Source organism: Rosa rugosa, chromosome 6 (genome assembly GCF_958449725.1).
Source record: "Rosa rugosa chromosome 6, drRosRugo1.1, whole genome shotgun sequence".
In the NCBI taxonomy this organism is placed as follows: Eukaryota; Viridiplantae; Streptophyta; class Magnoliopsida; order Rosales; family Rosaceae; genus Rosa; species Rosa rugosa.
The window spans coordinates 26,932,013-26,955,848 of record NC_084825.1 but is presented as its reverse complement, the minus strand read 5'-3'; the positions used below and the strand labels follow the sequence as shown (position 1 = coordinate 26,955,848).

Sequence of the window (23,836 nt, the reverse complement as noted above, 5' to 3'; positions counted from 1 at the left end):
GAGTTCGGAATCGCTCTCGTAATTTCATTTGGACCAATTATATGGTACATTGGAGGCAATGTAATGTCTCTTGCCCTCTTGGACAAATTATTGTTTCTTTATGGGAATGCGACTTTCATGCAAATATTTGTAGCTCTAGGTACAAGGTTTTTTTTTTTTTTTTTTTTTTTTTAATGTATTCGCCTACGGTCTTCAAATTTTGCGTGTTTTATTTCGAGCTTGTTTCTTGGTTCTGACACTACTTATAAATGGTCTCCAATTTGGTTGGGATTGAAATCTCTCATTCCAAATCTATTGTTGGGTTTTAAATGGAGAATTGGTGAAAAGTTAAATGTGCATCACTTTTCACACCCATTGACGATTAAAAGCTGATAAAGACTACCTCTCATTCTCGAGCAATTATTGTGTAGTCTGCGACTATCATGTGTCTGTGAATTTGACATACTTTAACGCCAACATGTCTATGTGCGGGCAAAAAAAAAAAAAAAAAATAATAATAATCACTAACAAAACAAGGTGACATTGACCATTCGGGTTTTCCCATACTACGAACAGTAGATATTTCTGGACCAGTGAATAAGTTCTCCTCTCTGTTCCATTCCCATTGTTACACGATCTGTAACTGGCCTGAAAAACAGTTAACACTCTATCTCCGAGTACCTCTCTGTTTTTTTGTGTACTTTGGCTTCAAATTGGCCGATTCCAGGTACTGTCTCTCTCCCTCTCTCAATAACAAAATTTATATGTTCAAAAAATTGTTGCATCAATTTCAAAACTTTTTTCCATTTTCTGGAAGTCCCTTTACTTGTATCAAAAAAATTTATGGATTGGTGATCTTCTGCCTATGCAAAAATTGACCCAAAATTGTCTTCTTGTGCTTTCTGTAATGTATGTAGATTCTCAAATCTGTATAGAAATCCCAGAACAAATTAGGGGATGGAAGACTCATACTCTGTTTGTAGTCCCAGAAGAATTCTGAGTGTGTCAAAGAAGAGGAGGGAGGCAACAGTGTCCTTTGCAGATGCTGATATTAAGGCTTCTGGGTTTCATGGTCCCAAACCTGCTGAAGTGTATGGCTTTGTGGGTTCTATCACAACTGTTGTGGCTACAGGTCCATTTCTCAAGTTTATGGCTTTCTGGGTTTTCTTGATTTGAATTTTTTGTAGCAACTATTTGTTTGGTTTCTTAATATGGCATTTTTTGTGTTTGAGCAGTTATTCTCTTGGTGTGGGCATATGTGCCAGAGTCTTGGCTACATTGGATTGGCATCTTTTACTACCCCAGCAGGTCAGTACAGTTGTTTTTTTCTTTCTTTTTTTCCCTTCTGTTTTCTGGGGTTTTGTTTAGGATTTTCAGCTTCAATTCTTTGTTCTATGATCAGCTACTTGAAACTATGATGTTCCTGTTTCTTTGTTTGGTTTAATTCAGCAGTATTCATAAGTAACACTTAAACAACCATACATAATGTATTAAGTCTGGGATATCCGAATTACAACACAGTTAATTAAGCATGTTGTCTTCCGTTCATCTTTAGCTGAGGCCAATAGGACATACGTGAAGCCTGTCAAAAGTGTTACGATAGAAAATAAACAAAATTGCCCCATTTTAATCTAATTCCTGGCTACATTCACACGAGCTTGAATATGCGACTTGAATCGATAGACCTCATGCTCTACAGATCCTTTGACCTAACTTGAATAACCTTACAAGCAATCAAGATTGATTGAACGAATAGGAAAGCTTTTTTATAGTTTAGGTAAGAGCAGCAAGCTTTGTATTGTGCCAAGCAAGTTGGTGCCTGCACAGGTTACAAGTTGCTGCATTAAATAATGGTTCACTTATGACCTTGACTTCTACAATGGATAAATCTGATCTGGTCAAAGCATTTGTTGGAGCTTAATGACTTCTTGCTGTTCCGGTGACAATGAGCTTAGTTTTTCAGGTGTTAGGCTCAGAAATTGTTGCAGTAGAGTAGACTTCACCTCAGGTGGAATTTGAGGCTCAAAAATCTGTTTGTCATGGTAATGAACGCCTTTTGATGTTGGGACATGATTTCCATGCAACAAATTAGCTCCATAAAGATCCATTGGCATTTAGCACATTTAGACCCCCTGCTGACAAAGAGGTGCTCCTTTATTGTTCAGTATCATTTGTTTTGAATGGCACTTAGCTGATTCTGCAGTATCAGCAACCAATTTATAAGATTTATCAGCATCCTTGTTGATAGTCTGACAGTTGGCATTGGACAAAGGATGAGATATGGGATACTGCTGACCAGTAGCATTTGGATGAACCATCCAATTATTATGGCCAAAATTTGCAGTCCCAACCTGACCAGGTGTTGTGACAAAGGAGTCTGCATTTTCTGGTTTAGTGCAGAAGTATTGGCAAGCTGAGTTGTGGTCAAACATAAAACCCACTTGGGGACTTGGGATTCATGAGAGCAAGTGTTGGAATTCCAGACTACCCTAGCAGTGTGGCTTGTTACAAAACATTGCAGTTTGCATGTGTGGAAGCCGCATTCGAGGCAGCATGTTTTGTTGTCTGGGTGCAGAAAAGCAATGCATCTTGAGGCACAGTAGAAAATTGGCCTTCTTCAATATTTTGCATTGACCTAGAATGTTATCTATTGCAGAGAATGAGGTCAGCAAGAGTTTCAACTATAGGTGGTGGAACTTGCTGGCCATCACTGAGGGACAACCTGAAGCTTGCCTAATATAGTTGATAAATTTTGAAAGTTATATGCTTAAACAATATTGCGATTATCTGGAATCGAATTTTTTTTTTCTTTCAGACAATCATGTGTCTATCTCTTTTCTTACCTGCCAGGCAGCTAGAGTCACAGTCACATAGGTTATTTGGGATCTATAAGATTTGTAGACGCATAGTTATATACAACTAGTGACACAAGAAGAATTACTCTGCTGGTAATTATCGACTATTTTTTTATCCCTTTGATATTTTCATGTCCTAATTGATGGTTCATAAAAATTGTTGTGATAAGTATACATTCCGTCTCTAACCAATATTCACCATATGATTTCTTATTTTCTGTTTCTCTGTGATAATTTATTTCGTCTTTTCACACACTGGGTTTATGCTGAAATTCATGGTATATTGTTTTCAGGTATTGGGCATTGGCTGTGCCAGCTTATGCAATGATGACTGTAGTACTGGCATTAGTATTTTACTGTGGCCTCAACTTCATGTCCACCCCTCCGCCATCCTCCTTATATACAGTATATGGTGAGTGGTGGTTGTCTTCCTTGTTTGATTAAAGTTTTGGGTCTTTCTTTCAGGCTTTCAGCTCATTTGATTCTCTTATGCAGATGAATTTAGTAGAGATCCTGTAAGCTCTGGTCAAATGGCTGGTGATGATCAACTCATTGAACCCATATCTGATATCAGTATTGACAAAATCAATCGTTCCATGTTTAAATAACGGAAAGCAACCTTTGGGCGTTGCAGACTTGTACCCAAGTGAGTTCTTTCCTCAAAAAATGGAAGTCCTGAAATTAGTTAATAGTTTTAACCGAGCAAGAAGAAATCCTTTGATAGTAACAACATGCCAAGAAGAAATATTGGAAGTACAAAGAGGGCAAGAAGCATATTCAGCAATACAAAGAGGGCAAGAAGCATTATCAGCAATACAAAGAGGGCAAGATGGATTATCAGCAATACATAGAGCGCAAGAAGGATTATCCACAATACATAGAGGGCAAGATGGATTATCAGCAAGACAAAGAAGAGAGAAACAAGTACACTTCTGAACCAGAATTTGTTTGTAAATGTAATCACCCCTAAGAAACTAATCAGTCAAGGAAGAGATATTGCACTTTAGGAGAACCATAAAGTTTCCGACCTGAATTCCAGTTGGCAAATGTAGGAAATAATGTCTAAACTAACTAGCTTGGTGGCTGTGAATTGTTCTAGTTATGCGTCTCAGTTGGAGCTGTTATGCTCCTTGGTCATGCTATGGTGCTTGTGTTCTTGGTCCTTCAGAACTTGCTGGCATGCCCTTGTTGCTGGATTCCAGCTTGTCTTGGAGCCGTCTATTTGAGTTTAAAATGCTTCTCCAAATTTTAAATTACCTTAATGACACCTATTGAGTTAATTGAAACAATTAAACTCAAAACGAAGCCCTCATAAGCTTCTTCTGAGGGCGTCGCTTTATAGTAGTAGAGATAGAGATTGAATTTCACAAAAAACTAAAAAATAAATATATTTGAGTTCTGTGTTCCTTCAGGTTTAGATTTAAAACTTCTTTTGTTTTCGGTCGGCAGACTATTTGCCTTCCTACAACTTCAGGCTGATCTAAACCAGGAAATCTCCAACAAACTAGATCGCCTTCTTGTTTGGACTCATTTCCTATTATTTCTTTCCCCTCCAGAGTGTCTTGGTAACAGGCAGCGGCCTTCCAATCCATCAAGGACTAGCTGAATCAATAAGATCGCCAAGGGCGTCTTTGCCAACTAGCACCACACAGTTCCATAACTAGAACAGATTGCATTTATCTAGCCATCAAAAATCCTGCCAGAGTCACTCCCATAAGGCACATACAGAAGGGGGATTTTTGTTCTTCAGAAAATGTATATTTCAATATAGAGAAGTAACACATCTCAAGACTACAAAAGGAGCAAAGCTTAATGTCTACGAGTATATTTACTTTATCGGGGGGAAAAAACCTATACATGCGATCTATAAAATAATATCAACAGTTCATCTTGCAAATGTAGGCGACTGTTTTAATATAGCTTGTTCACCAACTAGGCAGGAAAAAAGAAATACCTAACATACTTTTTTTCCTCCTTCACTCAGTATGAGTAGGAGGTTGGTGCAGTATTCAATGCATTTAATCAGCTCCTATATTTCATCTCGGTCGCCAAGTAGATTTTCACAATGGCAATAGACCAAGCAATCTGAAAACTCAGCAGTCTATTATTGGCAAGCACTTGCACGCTCCAGATTTTCAGCTTCTCATGAGGCACAGCTTAGCGTGTTCAAAAGTGGCTTCTCATCCTTGGGAATGAAGAAATTTGGAAATTGATCGTTACTTCATCCACCAGCCACCAATCACTGAACTTAGAAAATGATCTCTCAGGTAAGAACTTGAAGAGTTTCTTGGTTGGTTTCCAGACTTTGGATCCTGGTCATTTGGGTATTCAGCAGTTCATGCACTCTTCTTTTTAACTGCAATGCAAAAAAATCTAATCACTAAATTGCAAATTACAGAAATATTTACTTTGCTTAATATTTTAATACGAAACTAAGACAGTAAGCAACAAGTTTGTTCAAGTCAGGGAACAAGGGCTTGGGCATTTTGGGTTTGCAAGGTGCCGCTCAAGGGTTCTGAATTTTCATAACCATTGCCTAGTAGAGTAACATATAAAGGCATCACAATGTGAGTTTAATGGATTAGCTTCAACACTGATAGAAGAAATCGTAGCTGATGCCCCTTGTATAATAAAGGCACTCAAGGCTCGCACGTTCAAGACTACAATGGAGTGACAGAGAGTAAAATGATGATAATAAAGATTACCTCTGGGAGCCCTACTTCATTTTTCACTGACACATGAAGAGCTCCCTCAGGGCCCAATTTCCGGTACCTTGCCAGGTCAAGATCATTATCATCGTCATTATCAGTAGCAAATAGCACTGGAGACTCTTGCAATAGATCGCATTTGGACACAACATCAAGCCACAGATGGTCACCAAATTTCTCCTTTATTTCATTGTATATGACAAACTGCATGACCGTCACAACAAATGTGAAATTAATATCGAAGAGCAGAAAAACTGGAACAATTTCTACAGAGGTCAACTAGAAAGAGACAAATTTTTGTGTTTTTTCTATCTGACAAATGGAAAACAAGAATGAGGTGACTATTTCAAAATCATTTTGGGAATGAAAAGTCAAATATTATAGTTCCCAGTACTTCTCAAAGTAATAAAGACAAGAATCCAGACATCAGTCATAAGACTCACAAACCAACAGCAACAATAAAGCATACCAAATCATGTAACATAATGGATCTAGTTACAAACAATAACTCATCTATTGTGAGCCGTAAAAGACCGGTTCATATAATTAACACGTTGTGAAATCATGTTACAGATCTTGTATCGGATTCAACAGTAGTATATAAACCACATATTACCTGATCAGTAGGTGAGGTCCCACATTCTCCAGAAAGATCATGGACATACAGTACTGCAGTTGGCAGATGTGAGAGGACAGCAAGTGTCAATTTTTCCAAATTATTTCTGTCCTCTGAAACGCAAAGAAGATGCAATGACGAATCAGTAGAGCATCAACAAAAAATATGCACCAATTGCAACTACAGACAGCCGTCTATTATATTTGAAAAGGCCAAATTCATTAATATGTGAATAGTGCAGAACAAGATGGAAGTCCATCAGGAAAATCAACAAAAACCAGGCACATCCATACAAAACTAACACTTAAACAAACCAGAGACCAATAACGACAAACTGAAAATCTTTATCATAAATTCTCGCTAATCATAATTGGTGGTGATGTAAGTGAAAAATGGAGTGGTGCACCATAAAGGGCCAAAAGATGAGATGAAGCATGACAGAACTCTGATCAGTGTGTCCTAGATCACATAACTCAAAACAGTAAACATTATTAAGGGAGACTCCACGTCCTTTGTTTTACTCTTTCTTTTCTTTAATAAACGTTTTGTTTCTCATCAAAAACACAAAAGCAAGGCCAACATATCCAGATTATATCCTTTTGGTTTATAAAAAAGGCCAAAAGATCCAGTTTTGTAGTAGGCTACACTACTCAACCAGATTCTTTGTCAAACATATCTAACTATTTCATCATTTTAGAATGTCAAAATTGAAGCAGCCAACACAAATCCAGTTGGAAATGGGTTGAGAGGCACTGGAAATTGCCAATCGTTAGGTAAGGCTTTACTTTACATTCCCAATGTGGGAAATACAAATCTCACATGTGGAATGACTTGAGCTAAACACACGAACATATATTAGGTGACAGGGAGTGCATGTGTACATTGAGCCTATGTGGATAGCCTCCTCTAACACTAAGGAGAAACTAATGTTTCTTTAAATTGCTTGTTTCAATAACTGAAAGAAAAATATGCTCGAAGGTAATATAATACTAAAGCTAAATAACATGTTTTCCAAATATCCAACAGATAGAAAAAACTGAAGTGAGACAGTGCAAAATGAGCTCCGCTCAAAAGTTGAACTTGAGATAAAATAAAATTAGCTCAACTTTTGCAACATAATATATGATGTTCTGCATATTGGATTGCTGGGTACAAGTTAAATATAAGCACACTATACAATACAAAAAATCAACAACTTTCGGAGACTTACCATCACATCTCTTCAGCAGGCCCGGAGTATCAGTCACCTGCAGATGGTTTCGAGATATAACCAAAACAAAAATATAAGACCCAAGATTTATACTGCAAAAAATTAGAGACCGACTGACCTGAAAAGTCTCATGGTTTAAAATGATATGACCCATTAGAATTCCTCTTGTTGTGAAAGGGTAGTTGCAGACCTAAATTAAATAGAACCAAAGGAGCACAGTTAATAGGAATAATGAAAAGCAACTCTTCATACTATGACGAAACTAAATAATAAACTTCCATAAATAACAGATGCTGAACCCATTTAAGATTGGATTATTCCTATTCAAAGTTCCAAACACAAGTACTGGGAGATGAGTATAGGAGCGGCTTAACAAACTCTAGCTGCTCTCTTTAGTACAACTAACGGCTACCCAGCAAAATGCACCAATACCATACTGAGCGCCTAGTCTGCAACTCCCAACCTAAAGGAAAGTGCTATGGCATGCAACACCCACTATGAAACCCCCTATTGTACAGTAAACAGAATCTGCCTTTGATAAATAACACACTTCTTATCCTCCTTGTAAGAAAATTAGTCTCCATTCTAAAGCAATGCCAAGAGCTCCGTCAATCCACTGTCCCTTTGTCATCTCGTGCCAGATGTAATAAGGGATGAATCCTTTTTCCTTCTCCTGAACCACAGGAGCGCCTACCGCCCAGAGTACCAAAACCATTAGTCTCCCTTTCTTCAATCATTGTCCTTGTGTACTTACAGTTTCAGCATCGACGGGGAAAAAGATTTCAATTTCAGGTGCTGAAGCTCACTCAGAGAAACTATGTTAATACAAATGCGCAGCCAGCTTAATTCCTTTCAGCTCCTCACCATGAAAGCTTTATGCAGGAAGACATTTTATTTTGGCATTCTCTCCTTTTTCTGCCACTCCAACCTTGGCACTTTTATTGAATGACAAGGCTAAATTATTTAAACAAACCAGACCAAAAAGAAAATCTACCAAAACCTTTTAATATCTGAAACTTTTGGTCTACCTTGTGATTTTTTTTTTTTTTTTTTTTGGTAAGTTTGATCCACTCCCATTAAATATAAATGCTTTTTCTCTCTAATCTTCCATTTCTTTGTATTCATCATTTTGCGAAGTTATTTGTCTTAGATAAATATTATGCTTTTTTGAGAACACCAAAAATGAGGGCATTTAAAAACTCCTTTGGAAGGACTACATTATACCGATTATTGTCCAACTACATCATTTAAGACTCATTAATAATGGTGATAGGCTCAACCATACCTTCTACTTGGCTCATTAACACCTCTATTTAGCTCTATTATTCTGCAGAAATGCATATTCTAGTTGTCACTGAAATTATGCATACCTCAGGCTTCCCTGTGGAGAGTATACGAACCAAAGATGACTTCCCAACATTAGGAGCTCCAACAAGACAAAGTGTTGGTGTTTCTAGATCAACTACCGGCATTGCTCGCAATGTCTGCATATATAACTGATTAAAAAGACGACATTCCAGGAAAACAAAAACAAAAAGTACTTAATTATAATTAAGGGAAGAGAAATTATAACTTTCATATCTCTAATTATTTCTAGATTAAACTCTTTACTCTACAAGGAGCTAATTATTAAAGTCCCACAAAGTCCAAAAAAAGAACAAAAAGAATGCCCTAAAGTACTGCGAATCAACTTTTACAACACAGAAATACTTGCCCGACAAATGCATAAGACCACACAATTTATTCACAAAAATGCAACACATATAAATACATACATGAGAGTTACAGTTAAGGTATGACCGTGTGCATGTGTTAAACAACAAAACAATCAAGATAAATGCTAATATAATTTGAAGAAGAAAAAAATTAACAAAAAAAAAACCTTGATAGAACCTGTATTTCAAATACAAAGTACCTTGGCTATGTGTAACAAATCATCAACATATTTTCCTTGACGAATATATGTCTCCTCAACTTTCTTTAAACCCTGGAGAAAAAATAGTAACATAGTAAATATATCCACACGAGATAGAGGATGGGGGTTAGATATAAGAAATTACCTCACTCAGTCTTGTTTCTGCTTCCTTCTTCGACGTTGACTGCAACAATTTTAATAAAGAGCTTGTTAAAGTTAGTCACAGAGAGAGAGGAGCAAGTAAAAACCTGAGCCAACTTAATGTCTAATTAATTTTTACTGAAATATGAGAGGAAATAATGAAGTACGATCCCTCTTCAGCTTATTTCTTGATGCTGGGATAAACAAGGTTACAAACTAGCATCCCTTATATAGGGATGTTGAGACACAAAAATGCTAGTAAAAAGTCTTATATTCTAGACTTTTATGTTGCTCACTAAGTGTGGTCACTCCCTTATATTAATTGCATGTCTGGGGAGAGTAAAAGAAGAACAACCTGATCAATGACCACACTCACTGAGCAACATAAAGTACGACAATATTAAGAAGATATGGTGAATACAAAACTTGTACAGGAAGCCAACTATGACCACTGACCCAAAATTTACTTCCCCCAACCATATTAGATCTACTGACTTCTAAACAAATTCATGACTAAATTACCACCTAACATAAAGATATACCTTAGCAGGTGTCTTTTGAAATTAAGAAAGAACGAGATAAGCTGACAACTAGAAGTATATCATGTGCAAAAATGACTGGAAAATATAAAAGGAAAAAAATCAAAGGTCATAAATTTCCATTGCTGAAATTGTATCATAAGTACTTAACAACTGAGATATCAACCTTAGCACAAAGAGATGCATGTTCCTTTCCAACAGACACAACCTTTTTCCTCAGAGCATCCACCTTTCCCAACACCTGTAATATCATATCATAAACAGTCAAGTAGGGGCAATTGAAAAAGGTCTAAAAAATTATACCTTTGCGAATTCATCTACTGTAAAAAATAGTGAACTATATACATCACTCAATATGTAGAAACATTCAGAAAATTAATTTGAGAAACATAAATCAAAACTTTGTTCAAAAGTCAAAAACTGTGTATGACTGTCACATTTTGCACAAATTGAAGCATCAAAATACATACATAACTCATACTGTAGTACAGATATAGGATGTGATAATGTGGTATACTAAGCACTTTGACTAATTTTTGTTTATCATAAGTTTATAAGATTCCTCATTTACACAAATAGGGATTGCCCATGATTTTCATAGGTACCTGTTCATAATTTCCATCCCCGAGAGTTAATTCAATAAGAGATCGCTCATAAGGGTGCAGATACTTCTTATTGGGAAAGTTCTCCGAATAAGTCCTCAACGGAACTGCTATTTCCTGAAAACATGAACAGAAGGCTAACTGTCATCTTTGAAAAGTCGTTCCATAAGAGAAAAGTATAATAGAAATAAGCTGTATGTCCAAAAATTTTAAAAATAAAGTTAAGAACAAACTTTCATCAATGCATCAAGTTGCTTTGCACCTCTATTTCTTTCTCTCTTTGCAATATTGGCAATGCCTGAAACAAACACAAAATATATCAAGGGTAGCAGCAGGTGCTATAAATGATGGCTAATCTGAATCTAATGTAGTCCGGTCACCATCAATATAAAACCACATGCCAGTTGCAAATACCTTTTGTTGGTGCAACTTTCTTAGCCTTCCTTAGTGCTGAATACAGAATGTCAACGGATGGCATTACCATTGGTAGCTTTTGAAATGCGCCAACACCTTCAAGTATTTCTGGAGACTTTTCCTAGATTTAGAAAATTTAGACACAGTATCACCATTTTTTCTTCCAAAAGTATGGTATCAAGAAATCTTAACAGCATACAAATGCAAATGGCATGCAATGCATAACAAATTATGCCAATGGGGAAAATGAATTGATAAGCTAGACCTTATTTAAACCTGAGAGCAATGTCCTTCTATTTCTGTCAAACTAGAGTATCAAAGTAACAAAAATGATAAAGTGAAGATCCAACAATTTCAAACTTCCCCAAGTTGTCAAGTTCAACTTCAGAAAGTTTAAGCCATTTCATCGCACCAACAATAAGAAATGAACTGCACTGCATGGTATACAACTGTCCTTTGTAAAAGTAAATAAAAAAGGATATTGCAACCTTTACTACTCATAACCAAAGCTACTAACCACCCTCAAACCATAACTCGTATGCATTGCTTTATATTGATCAATGCATAATTTCACCTATATGGCTGTATACATGATGAATGACCCTCAGTAACAGGCCAAAACAATGTGAATTGGTCCACTGCCTTGATTATTTCCTATAAAGTACTATCTTCAATGATTTTCCTGCCACATTGGAAGGTCAATCATTCTTTACACTCCAATATCTCCCAGTACCTAAACTGCCATCCTAATCCCAAAAGATCAAAAAAGCATTTTTTTCCAACAAAACTTGTTTAGACCAGTCATTGATCAAAGCCCAAATCCCTGCATATGGGCATACCCATTATACTTTCAATTGCTTAATACTTAAATTCTGTAATAGCATAAGTCTTTAGCACCCTGATACTCATTCATGAGGTCTACCCGACTCCCTCACTATCATTCAACAAGCACATGGCACTAATACAAGTAATGTGCTTTTGTATCCTTCAAACATAATATTAAAGACATGCTATGATACAATTGCTTACACCGCTACAAGTATACAATACTTGCCTACTGAATCCTCTATTTCCTTTTTCTTCCATATCATTTTCTTGCTCTTCACAATATGTTTGTGTTCCTGTTAAATGTGTAAACAAGAAACAAAATTGATATCAAAGCCACGAAAAAGCACCTCAGTTTTACTTTCTTGTTTAATCTGGGAGGTGGGCACATAGCTTCCCTTGACAACTTCGTATGTAGAAGTCTGTAAACCCTTACAGAAGCACAGACCTGGATAACTTCTGGCACTAGGTATCAAGTACGGCCCTGCATTTGTAATCGGTGCAAACTCATTTAAGCTAAAAACCCAGTATCATAACCACCAAAAAAAGCATATCTCAAACACCAAGTTCAAAACTTGGCGGCGAAAATCAAGAAGAAGCATTTTCAAGGCTAACCCAGATAGAAAAGTGCGGTGCTTTTTCATTTTCAAGTACAGAGAGAAGGATATATAGAGAGAATGAGGTAAAACCTTTGGTGATTGAGAGTAGTAATCTGGTGTCTGGAGGACTGTGCCATAGTTGGAAGAGACTGCAAGCCCTGCTCATCCCTCTCCAGCTTCTTCTTCTGACGAATTACAAAGGCAAAGTGAAAAAAGAAAGAAATTTTGAGGTTTTTAGAGTGGAGAGGTTTATCTATCGGATATTATACATACATTGAGTTCACTGTTACTACTGTTCATCAAAGGGAGGAAAAGGCGATTTTGCCCTTACTGTTCCTGGAGAATATCAAGCTGGTCTTCTATAAACCGTGAATAAAGAAAACGCCTTGATTTGGTAGTGGATCACCGACTGAAAGAGAGAGAGAGTTCGGTTCTGCTGTGGTTCTTCGTCTCGCTTAGTTGTTGATCGGCATAGACAGGTCTCAATTTTCGTTTGTTTCCAGCTTGGAGGCATAAAAGGTAACTGCTTGATGTTAATTTTTGGGTCAATTTTGTTGGGTACGGTTTTTTGGGATTATTCGATTAAGGGTTTTGTGTAAAATTTCATCAGCATGAGCTTTGTTTCTCAGATTGTATCGGAATTGCAAAGCTCTGATTTTTGGTGTGGGTGGAGGCTTTTAATTAGGTGTGTTCTTCCTTCTTTCTTTTGTTAAAGGATCACCGAATTTCATATTTCATATATATAGATCTGTATCTATGAATCCGTCATGAGTCATTTTTTTTTTGCTTTCTGCCCATGCAGAATTGGAGCAGAATTGGAGTCAGGGGAAGAGTAACATTTGGGTCTAGGCTTTGATCAGGTAGCAACTATACTTATCTAATTGGGTGTGATTTTTTTTTTCCTTCTCTTCTTGCAGAACTGGACAATAACTTTATAGGATTGTGGTGCTCTTTTGTAACAATATCTCTCTATTTGAAGCTATGATGAAATTCAGCTTTGTTTTTTATTCTCTGCCACTGTATTTCAGTTATATTGAGCTATTGGATTTTGTGTTTTATCGTTGTTGTGATTGTCGGAGGTTTGGTTAGAAGCTGAGTTTTTTTCGTGCAGTCTGAGTTACTGTTGTGATTTTGCCCTATATTTGTTGTGATCCATTCGAGTTACTCTTCTAAATTAATTTCATGATTTTCATCATCTATATTTGTTGTGATCCATTCGAGTTACTGTTCATTCATGGGGAAAAAGACGATTTTGCCTCATTTGACATTTTTTTACGGCTCTGCCACTGCCTCTTTTTTCTTCTCTCTTCCTCCCTTCTGCCTCCCAGACCGAGTTTTTTCCTCTCTCTTCCCCCCTCTGCCTCCTAAACCGAACAGCAGCAGCTGCGTGAGGTAATGAATTCCTTGCTACGTTTTGGTTGTTTTTGCTTCTCCACTTCGTTGTTTGGTTAGCTTGGTTTAATATAGCTTGAGAAATTTGATTTGGGTTTGTGAAAGAATAAAGATTGATTCTTTTCTTATGTAAATTGAGGGAATTGATGGGAATTTGAAGAAATGGATTTTAAAGTTTGCTAGAGCACAGAGCAGATCTCAGCCATCACTATTCACTAATTACGTAGCTGTGAAAGGATTTGCATAAGAACTTTCAAGCAGGATTGAGCTCCCATCTCCTTTAATCCGGGTTGGAAAGTGATTGGAACAGCAAGTAGTGCTTAAAAGAAGAGACTTGCAGAAAGTAGAGTTTCACTCATTTTTCTTTTTATACTTTGCGATTCACGGCTTGACTTTGTGTTCTCTTTATTTGCTTAATGAGATTTAGATATATTTTAATGCCTGTATTCATGTATTAAAGTAGTGCTAGCAGAGTCATGTGGCAGTTACGATTACTTTATTCATTTTATTTCCTGTTCTTTTCATGTTCCTAGACATTTTTGTTTTTTATTTTTTGACTTTTCTTTCTCCTTTGGCTTTTGTTTCTGATTAGATTCAGTTTGTCTTCAAGTTAGATTTTATGCGCAAGGGTATCTGATTGATTGCAGATAGAGGTTTTACTCTTCTTCTTTTTTGTGTTGGAAGGTGAGTTGTTTATTTGAGAGATTTGGATGATACCGGTATTGCTTTGTGTTTTTTTTTTTTTGGATTTGGAGCTTATTGTGAAATTGTCTGATAGATAGTCTAGCACACCCATTTCGATCAGCTTCTTACTTCTCAATTTGAGAGAGAAACATTGCGGGGTAGAGAGAGAGAGAGAGAGAGAGAGAGAGCTTAAAGGAAGAGACTTGCAGAAAGTAGAAGCTCACTCATTCTCCTTTTTACACATTGCGATTCACGGCTTCACTTTTTCTTCTCTTTATTTGTTTAATGGGATTTAGATTTGTTTCCGAACTTAGGGAGATATATTTTAATGCCTGCATCCATGTATTAAAGTAGTTGTAGCAGTTACGTGGCAGTTAGGACTACTTTATAATGGGATTTAATTTTATGTCCTGTTCTTTTCATATTCCTAAACATTTTTATTTTTTATTTTTTGACTTCTCTTTCTTCTCTGGCTTTTGTTTCTGATTAGATTCAGTTTGTCTTCAAGTTAGATTTTATGCACAAGGGTGTGCACGTGATTCTCCTGCCGCTGTTCCTTTGCATATTGTTTGGGATTATTTCAGTATTGTATTCTTCTTCAGGTATGTTCATTTTATTGAATTTGGTTGGAATTGATATAAAGTTGGTATTGTTGTATAGATATTCACTGTTAATATTAATAAAGATCGATTGTTGTTGTCAAGATTCCATCTTACCTGAGTTGTTATGCATTTAGAGTTACTGCTTTGTATGTTTTTTGTATTGTGATCATGTTTTCTGGATTCTGATCATAGAAACTGAAGGCTTGCTTTGTTTTTTTTTATTATTATTAATGAAATTATATAATGTAGCATTGTAGCAGCAGTGTGATCCAGGGTGTTTTTTTTTTTTTTTATCTTTTATTTTTTCCTTCTTGAAAGTGAAGGAAATGTTTATGATCTTTCCTTCCTCCCGGTCTCAGTTGAATCAACTCTTATCCTGTTTTCTGTTTGATTAATTGCTATTCATGTTTTGAGTTCGTCGTTTTGTTTTTACACTTTAAACCCTTTGCTGCCTAAATGCAACAACACATAAATAGTCTGCTTTAATCTGCAAATGGTCTCAATACTGACAGTAAAGGAAGCTACTGTTTCTTTTGCGAAAAGTCAAATTTGGTATTTGATTCAATGGTATATTTATTTAGGCAATTTACACATACTTTCTTCCAGGGTTTTGGGCTGGATTCAGTTTTTGTTCTTCTGAGATTAGATTTGTGTTTTGTTTTATGCTTTCTTCTGATTGATTGCCATTTAAAGTTTGTATTCAGTTGTTAGTGTTTAAGACACAGTTGATTTTTTCTGGCCTAGGAAATATAGAAATTGCAGTTAACCCACATTGCATTCCCGATGGTGTCGTCGCAATTGCAAAGAACAGTTTTCATCAGAATCAATTTGCATTTCTTTTTCTTTTTTTCTGTGTTCCTGCAATCTAAGTACATTTAGACTGTTATGAGGAATTTATATTGTATTCTTCTTCAGGTATGTTCATTTTATTGAATTTGGTTGGAATTGATATAAAGTTGGTATTGTTGTATAGATATTCACTGTTAATATTAATAAAGATTGATTGTTGTTCTGATATGGGGAGGAAGGGAACGAGTTTGGGTGGTGGGTACGAATGATTTTCTGAGTCTTAACTCTTAACTATTTATAATCTTCTGAAAATTGGAGCTACGAAGGTTCAACTTCTCTGTTTGATTAGTGAAAATTGGAGCTATGAATATATTTGTCTTTGCTTTCTTATTATCATGTGTTATGGATTTTCAGTTTCTCCTGAAAAGATTTTAGTTTTATGATTAGTAATTAATCTTTTTCTCTTTCAATATGTTTTAAAATAATAAGGTTGATTTTGATACAGAGTGGGGGTTGATTGGTTCGATTAGGTTTTGGGTGTCCACTATTTGATTCGAAAGTTTGGTTTTTCTGAGGAATTTGTATTTTGATTGATTGCAGATAGAGGTTTTTCTCTTCTTCTTTTCTGTGTTGGAAGTGTAGTGCCTGCCTGCCTTTGTCTTTCTCCGTCTGGAAGGTGAGTTGTTTATTTGAGAGGTTTGGATGAAAATTCCTCATAACAGTCTTAATGTACTTAGATTGCAGTGTTTATTATGATTTGAAGTGAATCTAAAATTCCTCTTCGTGTTTTGGGTCCCTCCTTTGCTTTTACACTTTAAAGCCCTTGCTGCCTAAATTCAACAACACATAAATAGTCTGCTTATGTCTATAGATGGTCTCAATACTCAAAGTAAAGGAAGATACTGTTTGTTTCGGTAAAAGTCAAATTTGGTATTCAAATCGATGGTATATTTATCATGTTTATTATGATCATCATTGTTGTACATGTTTATAAAATGATAAATCCTTGGTTTAACAGACAACTTTGTTTGATGCCACTGATAGGATTCACTTGGTTGGAAATGAAATTTGTTAATATGATTGTGGAAATAAATCCAAAAATGGTGATTGAAAGGAAGTTTTGTAATATGGTAATCTCCTTTCTTTTTCTTTCTTTTTTTGGATTATAATATGGTAGGAAATCTGGGATTGTTCTCTGTTATTTAGGCAATTTAGGGATACTTTCTTCCAAGGTTTTGGGATGAGTCGAGTTTTTGTTCTTCCAAGGTTTGATTTGTGTCTTTGTTTTATAATTTCTTCTAATTGATTGCCATTTAAAGTCTGTATTTAGTTGTTAGTATTTAAAACACTGTTGATTTTTCTGGCCTAAGAAATATGGAAGAAATGTATAGATTGTTTACAGAGGACTCAATATCTTGGTTCGAAATGACATGCTGCATTGTCAGTTTATCCTCATATGAAAGCACTTGCACATTTTCTGTTCAGTTTAACCTCCTTATTTTTCCTTATTTTTTTTTTTTTTGGTCTGAAAGTCTAACCTCTTTTGGTGATGACAATTTTTTTCCTCTTTTGAAGCTGTGGTAGAAAAGAGAAGAACAGGGATTGAAATCGGTAAGGTTCTAAAGTTTGATTGAAATCAGTAAGGTTCGAAAGTTTGAAGCTGTAGTAGAAAGGAAAAGAAGAGGGATTGAAATCGGTAAGGTTCTAAAGTTTGAAGCTTTCATTTGGTTAGATTTTGGGGGTTGCGTTTTTGTTGTTTTTTGCTGGAATTGGGTTTTGGGTTTTGATTTGTTGTTTGGTTGTCTTTCGCAGTTCTAAATATTGTTCACTTAAATATCTAGGAAAGAAGAATAAGGATTGAAATCGGTAAGATTCCAGAATTTGAAGCTTTGATTTGATAATTTTGTCGCGCGATTGTCACGGTCAATTGTACTTGGATCTCAATATTGTGTTATTATGGGTTTTTGGTTTGATCTGTTGTTTGGTTGTCTTCCGCAGTTCTAAATATTGTTCATTGGAATATTTGGGTGTTTTTGCTCTGTTGAATCACCTTTCGTTCTTATAATGTCATATTTTTGGTATGTTGGGTTTTGAGAAATAAGATAGCTACAAAGAAAGTACACAGTTTATTGATCATATTTGGTATGCTGCGTTTTGATCCTCAAGGATTAGACTTTGCAAATGGAAGTGGAGATTATTGCTTTTACCGTTTTTTCTTTCTTTATTTGTTTTTAGGTATTAAAAATGTAATTTATTGTTTTTATGTAGTTTAGACTGGAAAGTTGTATATGGTGGGATATTAAGCTTCTGTATCATTGTTGCTGTATTTATTTGACGTAAAATTTGGGTTTTTGTGATCAAAAGATTAGTTATTATATCAATGCTTTATGATACTACTGGCATTAAGTGGAGGTTTTTTGGCCAGATCACCTTAGTGACTTAGTCATGCTCAATTTTGTGGTGTACTGATGAAAATACCGTTATTGTTTGGTGGCAGACGAACAGATGAATTAGCTAGATTTTGACCGGAAACCGGAAACCTCACTGTGAGTGACTAAATATCTTATACTTCAGCTTCAGCTTTAGCTTTCTTTGTCCATATAATATATGTCTGGGATTTAAAGCCAATTAACTTGAAACAGACCATGTTGACAGTAGATTGCACATTGGATTCCACACAAATTTGATATCCGGAACCAGTTTCTATATAAACGGTGCTTTAAGATGAACACCTACCGTCTCTAATCCATCTTCTGTCTAATATACAATATTCATAAGCATCCCTAGGCTAATTAAAAGCTCTATACATGTATGAATGCATCTTCAGTTTAATTAAAATTAAAAGTCCCCGTGATTCTTCCTTAATGATCAGCTAATTTCTTACCATTAAACTGTTAATTATTGTGCTTCAACGTCTAACTAATGTAAAAATAGAGGCATAGTGTTCAATTGCAGCAAAGTAGTATACTCCCCTCATTTGCCAGTAACTAATGTTCTGTTGTGTTTTATCATTGCACTGTTTCTAATTACCAATCGCACAAATGTCCAAGGATGTGGTGCTTTTCCGACTATAAACTCTGATCCTTTTCTTTTTTCAATCAAATTACTTTTCCTTGATACAGAAGCTTCTGCAGAACTGTGGTTAATTGAACTTTAGTTGTTTATCTGCATTTGCTTTTCAATCCACATATAATCGTGTCATTCCATTCATGTTCCCCTTACCTTCTTCTCTAAACTATTTTACTTCTATGAATAAGAAACGTTAACCTCAAATATAATAATGCTATTCTTACTAATTCTTCAAATATTTTGCAGGACTGTACACACAACTCCATCCATTCAAGACAAAACTCCATCAACAGCTATTTCAGGAGCATACTTCAATTCAATTTGTGCATTGTAATACAAAATTTTGGCCAAAATGTACCTCACTTCAGAACATAATTTCAATAAAAACAATTCCTCTGGAATTTTTCCCTGCGTGCCTTACATAAAAATTTCTGGTATCTAATTCTATAATATTAACAACATTACCATCCATTCAAGCAATTACTCTCTTCCACATTCGTAACAATAAATTCCGCAGCAAAGCGCGGACATATTTTCTAGTGATTTTGAACGGGTGGGCGGGTTTTAACCCGGTTTTGGTCTTTCAGTTCAAAACACACCCAAACCCGGTTTCGGTTTCGGTTTCGGTTTAGGAAGGTGACCCGCAAAAATGTCCACGGAACATTCCACTACGTTTGTTCTACAAATAATCAACACTACGCAATAATCAATCATTCCGGATTAGTCATTGACATTGTCAAGTCGAGAGCCCTTCTAACGAGTACTACTAAAATGAGAATTAGTTGAGAACTTTTATGTGAGATCCACTTTTTGATTCATATTTCCACAAATTAACCGTTAGATGTTTAGATATTTATGTGTAAATCATTTATGCAATTTTTCAACCAAATTGAAAATCTATATCGTGATTTATCAGTTATGAACATAAACAGTTCATGTTTGACAGATTTGGTTCGTCCATTGATTTGATATAGTTCGGTACCTTAACGATTAGCAATTTTGAAGAAAATTTTCAAAAGTTACTCATGCATACATAAATATCTAATAGTTAATTTGTGAAAATGTGATCGAAAAGTGGGTCTCTCAAACCGTTAATTAGAAAGTTTTCAACTAGTCCTCATTTTAGTGGTCTTCATTAGAAGAGTTTCCTTGTCAAGTAATTGTCTCATTTAATACACAATCGACATTTGAGCTTCTTTATTATAAAGACATAAAAAGATGGGTTATAATAGATACGTGATGTTTCGAGAATAATAATTTCTCCATTGCATCTACTTATAAGGTTAGAGAGCCTAAATTATATGCAGCAAGCTTAGTTTTGCTTAATTGTTTGTTTTTGCGCTCTAAATTCACTAGCTATAAATAATAGAACTCATTTCATGACACAAAATCTTATTTAGGCTACACACACAATGTGATGATCATTTGTGTTTAGTGTGGAACACTAAGCCTTTATTGGGATGCAATTGCAAGGTGAACAATGTCAAGTACTAGCGACCAAGGAATATACCCGGTCAACAAATATCCCTAAAACGTAACAACTAAAACAGACAACCCCAGAACCACAAATGAACCATTCAATTTCATAGGCACAAAAACACAGACAGTTGCTTTAGAGATATCAGAAAGCCTTTCAGTTCGTTCTCAGATTGCTCACATTCCATATTATGGTAGCTCTACCTCAGCTTCTTCACTATCACCACCACCTCTTCTCCCACCAATTCCCCAAAACCCATTTCCAGAGACACAACCTCACTAAACGAGGCTCTACCTTTCTCACCAGGATGTCCATTTCATCAGACCCTCGCCCACTGGACAGGTACATTCTCTATCTCTTTTGTCAATTGTCCATTCACAATTGTTTGTTATCACATTGCAAAGTTGTTTTATTCGTACCCATCACCACAAAGATGGCTCAAATGATATGCAATTTGATTCATGCTATGGATTTCTGTATGTTTATGATTACAATGATACAGGTTAAGGAAGAAAATGCGTGATTGGGATATAATGCATTCGTATTTGGCTTATTTTCATCTTTAAATTAGAGAAAAAAGCATGATTGGATGAGTTAGTTTGATTTCCCGGATAACTAATTCGTAGGAGAACGCCATTGTTAACAAGAATTATGCCTAGACCATTGTCAGGGTTAGCTAGCTATATCCCAAGTTGAAATGTCAGTTGTTAAATCCATGTCTAACACGGAATTTGGATCATTGGTTTATATTTTGGATAGAAGAGAGAGAATTGAATGTGTTGAAGTATGGTCATTGCAGAGTGATGCTTTGGACTTGGAAAGCGGATAAAATTGAAGCACTCAAATCAGCAGAAATGTAGACCTGAACTGTGAAATTGTTTTGTACTGTAAGTGGGATCTAGATTTTCGTGGGCAATATCATGGACAGTTCAAGAAGTTTAGCATGCATCATATCTGAGCATAAATGGCCACTCCCTTCCATTGAAAGGATTGTGTTCCTTCAGATGCATTGGGAACGAAGGCAATCCTTACGCCACATGCATTTTGCAAATTGGTGACATAGACATGTGATTTGTAATCTGGTTATCTTATTATCCAGCTACACTCCTTCAACACTTTGAGATAACATTGACAGTTAAGTAGAGTTCGGACTAGAGGCAAATTTGAATGAAATGAAAGATCAAAAGATCACCTGTTATGATCTTTTTGTTTGTTTTTTCTGTGTTGGATGAATGGGGGCTGGAGTCCCAAAACAACAGAAAACCTAGCTCATGAGGCTATACGTTTCAGTCCAGGCCTAGGTAGACCAGCAATATCATGTAGGAGAATAAGCACTGACTGCAGCGGTTTTCTGTGTTCTTACTTGTACTGTAAACCTTTGAGGATATTGTATCTCAGATTCTCAGTGTACATCATTTACAACCATGTTGGAGATAGTTGTGCTTGCATTTTTGTCGATGTTACCAACCTAGCTCTGATACCAGATTGATAGGACCAAGTATTAAAGTAGAGAAAATTAGGAAAGTAAAGACAACGGTTTCATTTCATTCAGAGCAACCAAGCTTACGATTATATCTGGCGCGCACATCGGAAAGCGTGCAAAATAGCTACAATATTTCAGGGAAAACAATGACTTCAAGGTTACTTCATTCAGCAGTAAAAAAATGGTTAATCTGTGATATGTCTTTGCTCAGTTTGTTATTTCCCTCCCCCAGGCCCTGCTAATTGACAAGCATCATCTTTTCATTTCTTTATGTTTTTGTTGTTGTTTTAAGGCTGGCCTGAATCACTTCCCATTATGTTGTGGCAGTAAATGTTCTCTAGCATTTGTCGCTCCTCTCGAAGCAATTCTATTTGATATAGATGGAACATTGTGTGATTCAGATCCGCTCCATTATTATGCTTTCCGTGAAATGCTTCAAGAAGTAAGATCTCTCTCTCTCTCTCTCTCTCTCTCTCTCTCACACACACACACACACACACATTCACATATACACTAGCATCTTTTAAGACTCATATACTAGTGTACAGGTAGGTTTTAATGGTGGGGTTCCTATCACTGAGGAATTCTTCATTAAGAATATCAGTGGGATGCACAATGAGGAGCTCTGTGGTGTTCTCTTTCCTGATTGGGATCTCCAAAGAGCAAGAAATTTTTTTGAAGATAAGGAAGACATGTTCCGAAGGTAAAATGATGAATAATCCCTTGCACTATGGAGAGATGAGTTGTACTTCTGTTGTGAGCAGAAGTTTTGGCTTAAAAGGACTAACCACCATCTTCATCAATAACTATAATTTTCTTTTTCTTACATGGTTTTGGAACTGTTATTTCTCTTTCAAATGCTAAATTAAGAGTTGTAGTACTATTTTCTTTTTCTTTTCTTAAATTGTAAAGAGGTAAGCACTGGGGTGAGGACCCTATGTATTATTTGCACAAGAAATGCTTCATCCATTTCAGTTTCTCTATTCCAAAGACTCATTCTGACAAGATTAATGGAGTGGTATATGCAGATTGGCATCTGAACAGTTAGAACCTATGAAGGGCTTACATAAGTTGCGGGAATGGATTGAAAATCAAGGCTTGAAACGGGCTGCAGTAACAAATGCACCAAGACCAAATGGTGAGCTATTAGTATCAGCACTGGACCTCCTGAGTTTCTTTGAAGTTCTAGTTATTGCAAATGAATGTGATCGAGCAAAACCATTTCCTGACCCTTACTTGAAAGCTCTCCAAGCACTTAATGTGTCAAATAAGCATGCTTTCGTCTTTGAGGTTTGGCTCCCATGACTCTGCTTTGCATCAACATCTATTTTTTAATGTAAAACTTTGATATACCTTTACACTCTTTCTTTTAATTTGTTTTTGCTTGTGAAGGATTCTGTCTCAGGAGTAAAAGCTGGAGTGGCAGCTGGAATGCCGGTGGTGGGTTTGGGCACAAGGAACCCTGACAGTTTACTGCTAGATGCTGGAGCCTCCTTTGTTATTAAAGATTTTGGTGACCCAAAATTGTGGGAAGCACTGGAAGAGTTGGAGAAGAAAGCAGTGAAACAATAAAGGGCAATAACATAAAGACCAAAAGCATTAAATTATACAATGGAGGTTTGACCTTGCATATCCCAATTGTACATGCATTCAATTCTTTTTTGGTTACATTGTAGGATATCGAACCCTTATCAAAACAAAATCCTGTCTGAAATTGAGCTAAACTATTACATAGTATTCTTCAATTTTTGAATATCTCAAAGATGTCTTTGACAATTGGAGAGAGAACCTAGGGTTTTCTCCAGTAGCAACTTCCAGTGGCGCACACATCTAATCAATGTGAACTCCAAAGGCACTTGGGGCTAGAGTTGATGGATGGACAACAAAATGATCAGTTTCCTAACCCAGCACCTCAGCCACAAATTAGCACTCAACCT

At 36.0% G+C, this 23,836-nt stretch overlaps 3 protein-coding genes and 1 long non-coding RNA gene across 24 annotated transcripts; 3 read left to right on the top strand and 1 right to left on the bottom strand.

Annotated features, from left to right (window-relative positions):
- The first annotated feature begins 543 nt into the window (after positions 1-543).
- Positions 544-3,901, top strand: LOC133715289 (phosphatidylinositol N-acetylglucosaminyltransferase subunit P-like). The gene is made up of 5 exons (XM_062141730.1): positions 544-706; positions 897-1,111; positions 1,215-1,287; positions 3,128-3,246; positions 3,330-3,901. Exons 2-5 carry the CDS (start codon positions 937-939, stop codon positions 3,440-3,442), a joined length of 480 nt encoding a protein of 159 aa, XP_061997714.1. The 5' UTR covers positions 544-706; positions 897-936; the 3' UTR covers positions 3,443-3,901.
- A 725-nt stretch (positions 3,902-4,626) lies between these two features.
- On the bottom strand, positions 4,627-12,660 carry LOC133715288 (nucleolar GTP-binding protein 1). Of its 2 annotated transcripts, XM_062141729.1 has the most exons (14): positions 12,494-12,657; positions 12,155-12,288; positions 10,980-11,100; positions 10,799-10,863; positions 10,569-10,682; positions 10,130-10,204; positions 9,429-9,467; positions 9,284-9,355; positions 8,739-8,852; positions 7,487-7,558; positions 7,369-7,405; positions 6,159-6,271; positions 5,540-5,746; positions 4,627-5,190 (listed from the first exon to the last, which is right to left on the bottom strand). In XM_062141729.1, the coding sequence occupies exons 1-14, from the start codon at positions 12,567-12,569 to the stop codon at positions 5,098-5,100; spliced, it is 1,332 nt and encodes a 443-aa protein (XP_061997713.1). In that variant the 5' UTR covers positions 12,570-12,657; the 3' UTR covers positions 4,627-5,097. The 2 variants fall into 2 exon arrangements, with proteins under 2 accessions (XP_061997713.1, XP_061997712.1); XM_062141728.1 differs by having other exon boundaries at positions 7,369-7,558; positions 12,494-12,660.
- Positions 12,661-12,806: 146 nt separating this feature from the next.
- On the top strand, positions 12,807-19,348 carry LOC133715286 (uncharacterized). 20 transcript variants are annotated; one of them, XR_009849008.1, is made up of 10 exons: positions 12,807-12,922; positions 13,033-13,088; positions 13,206-13,263; positions 13,732-14,479; positions 14,970-15,081; positions 16,471-16,546; positions 17,446-17,566; positions 17,683-17,736; positions 18,368-18,416; positions 19,186-19,348. It is a non-coding gene; the product is annotated as an uncharacterized LOC133715286 (long non-coding RNA). The 20 variants fall into 20 exon arrangements; XR_009849005.1 differs by having other exon boundaries at positions 13,206-13,795; positions 14,388-14,479; XR_009849013.1 differs by having other exon boundaries at positions 13,206-14,138; positions 14,410-14,479; positions 14,992-15,081.
- A 1,153-nt stretch (positions 19,349-20,501) lies between these two features.
- LOC133716053 (haloacid dehalogenase-like hydrolase domain-containing protein Sgpp) lies at positions 20,502-23,661 on the top strand. The gene is made up of 5 exons (XM_062142791.1): positions 20,502-20,758; positions 22,227-22,341; positions 22,448-22,602; positions 22,928-23,189; positions 23,292-23,661. Exons 1-5 carry the CDS (start codon positions 20,607-20,609, stop codon positions 23,469-23,471), a joined length of 864 nt encoding a protein of 287 aa, XP_061998775.1. The 5' UTR covers positions 20,502-20,606; the 3' UTR covers positions 23,472-23,661.
- Positions 23,662-23,836: the final 175 nt, after the last annotated feature.

Bases quoted from the DNA above. Each gene is read 5' to 3' on its own strand.
- LOC133715289 (XM_062141730.1), top strand. From the start codon at position 937: ATGGAAGACTCATACTCTGTTTGTAGTCCCAGAAGAATTCTGAGTGTG. The intron at 1,112-1,214 runs GTCCATTTCTCA...GTGTTTGAGCAG, and splicing joins CACAACTGTTGTGGCTACAG to TTATTCTCTTGGTGTGGGCA. The intron at 1,288-3,127 runs GTCAGTACAGTT...TATTGTTTTCAG, and splicing joins ATCTTTTACTACCCCAGCAG to GTATTGGGCATTGGCTGTGC.
- LOC133715288 (XM_062141728.1), bottom strand. From the start codon at position 12,569: ATGAGCAGGGCTTGCAGTCTCTTCCAACTATGGCACAGTCCTCCAGAC. The intron at 10,864-10,979 runs GTATTTGCAACT...TGTTTGTTTCAG, and splicing joins GAAAGTTGCACCAACAAAAG to GCATTGCCAATATTGCAAAG. The intron at 9,356-9,428 runs GTAATTTCTTAT...TTTTTTCTCCAG, and splicing joins CAGAAACAAGACTGAGTGAG to GGTTTAAAGAAAGTTGAGGA.
- LOC133716053 (XM_062142791.1), top strand. From the start codon at position 20,607: ATGGTAGCTCTACCTCAGCTTCTTCACTATCACCACCACCTCTTCTCC. The intron at 20,759-22,226 runs GTACATTCTCTA...ATGTTGTGGCAG, and splicing joins GACCCTCGCCCACTGGACAG to TAAATGTTCTCTAGCATTTG. The intron at 22,603-22,927 runs GTAAAATGATGA...TGGTATATGCAG, and splicing joins AAGGAAGACATGTTCCGAAG to ATTGGCATCTGAACAGTTAG.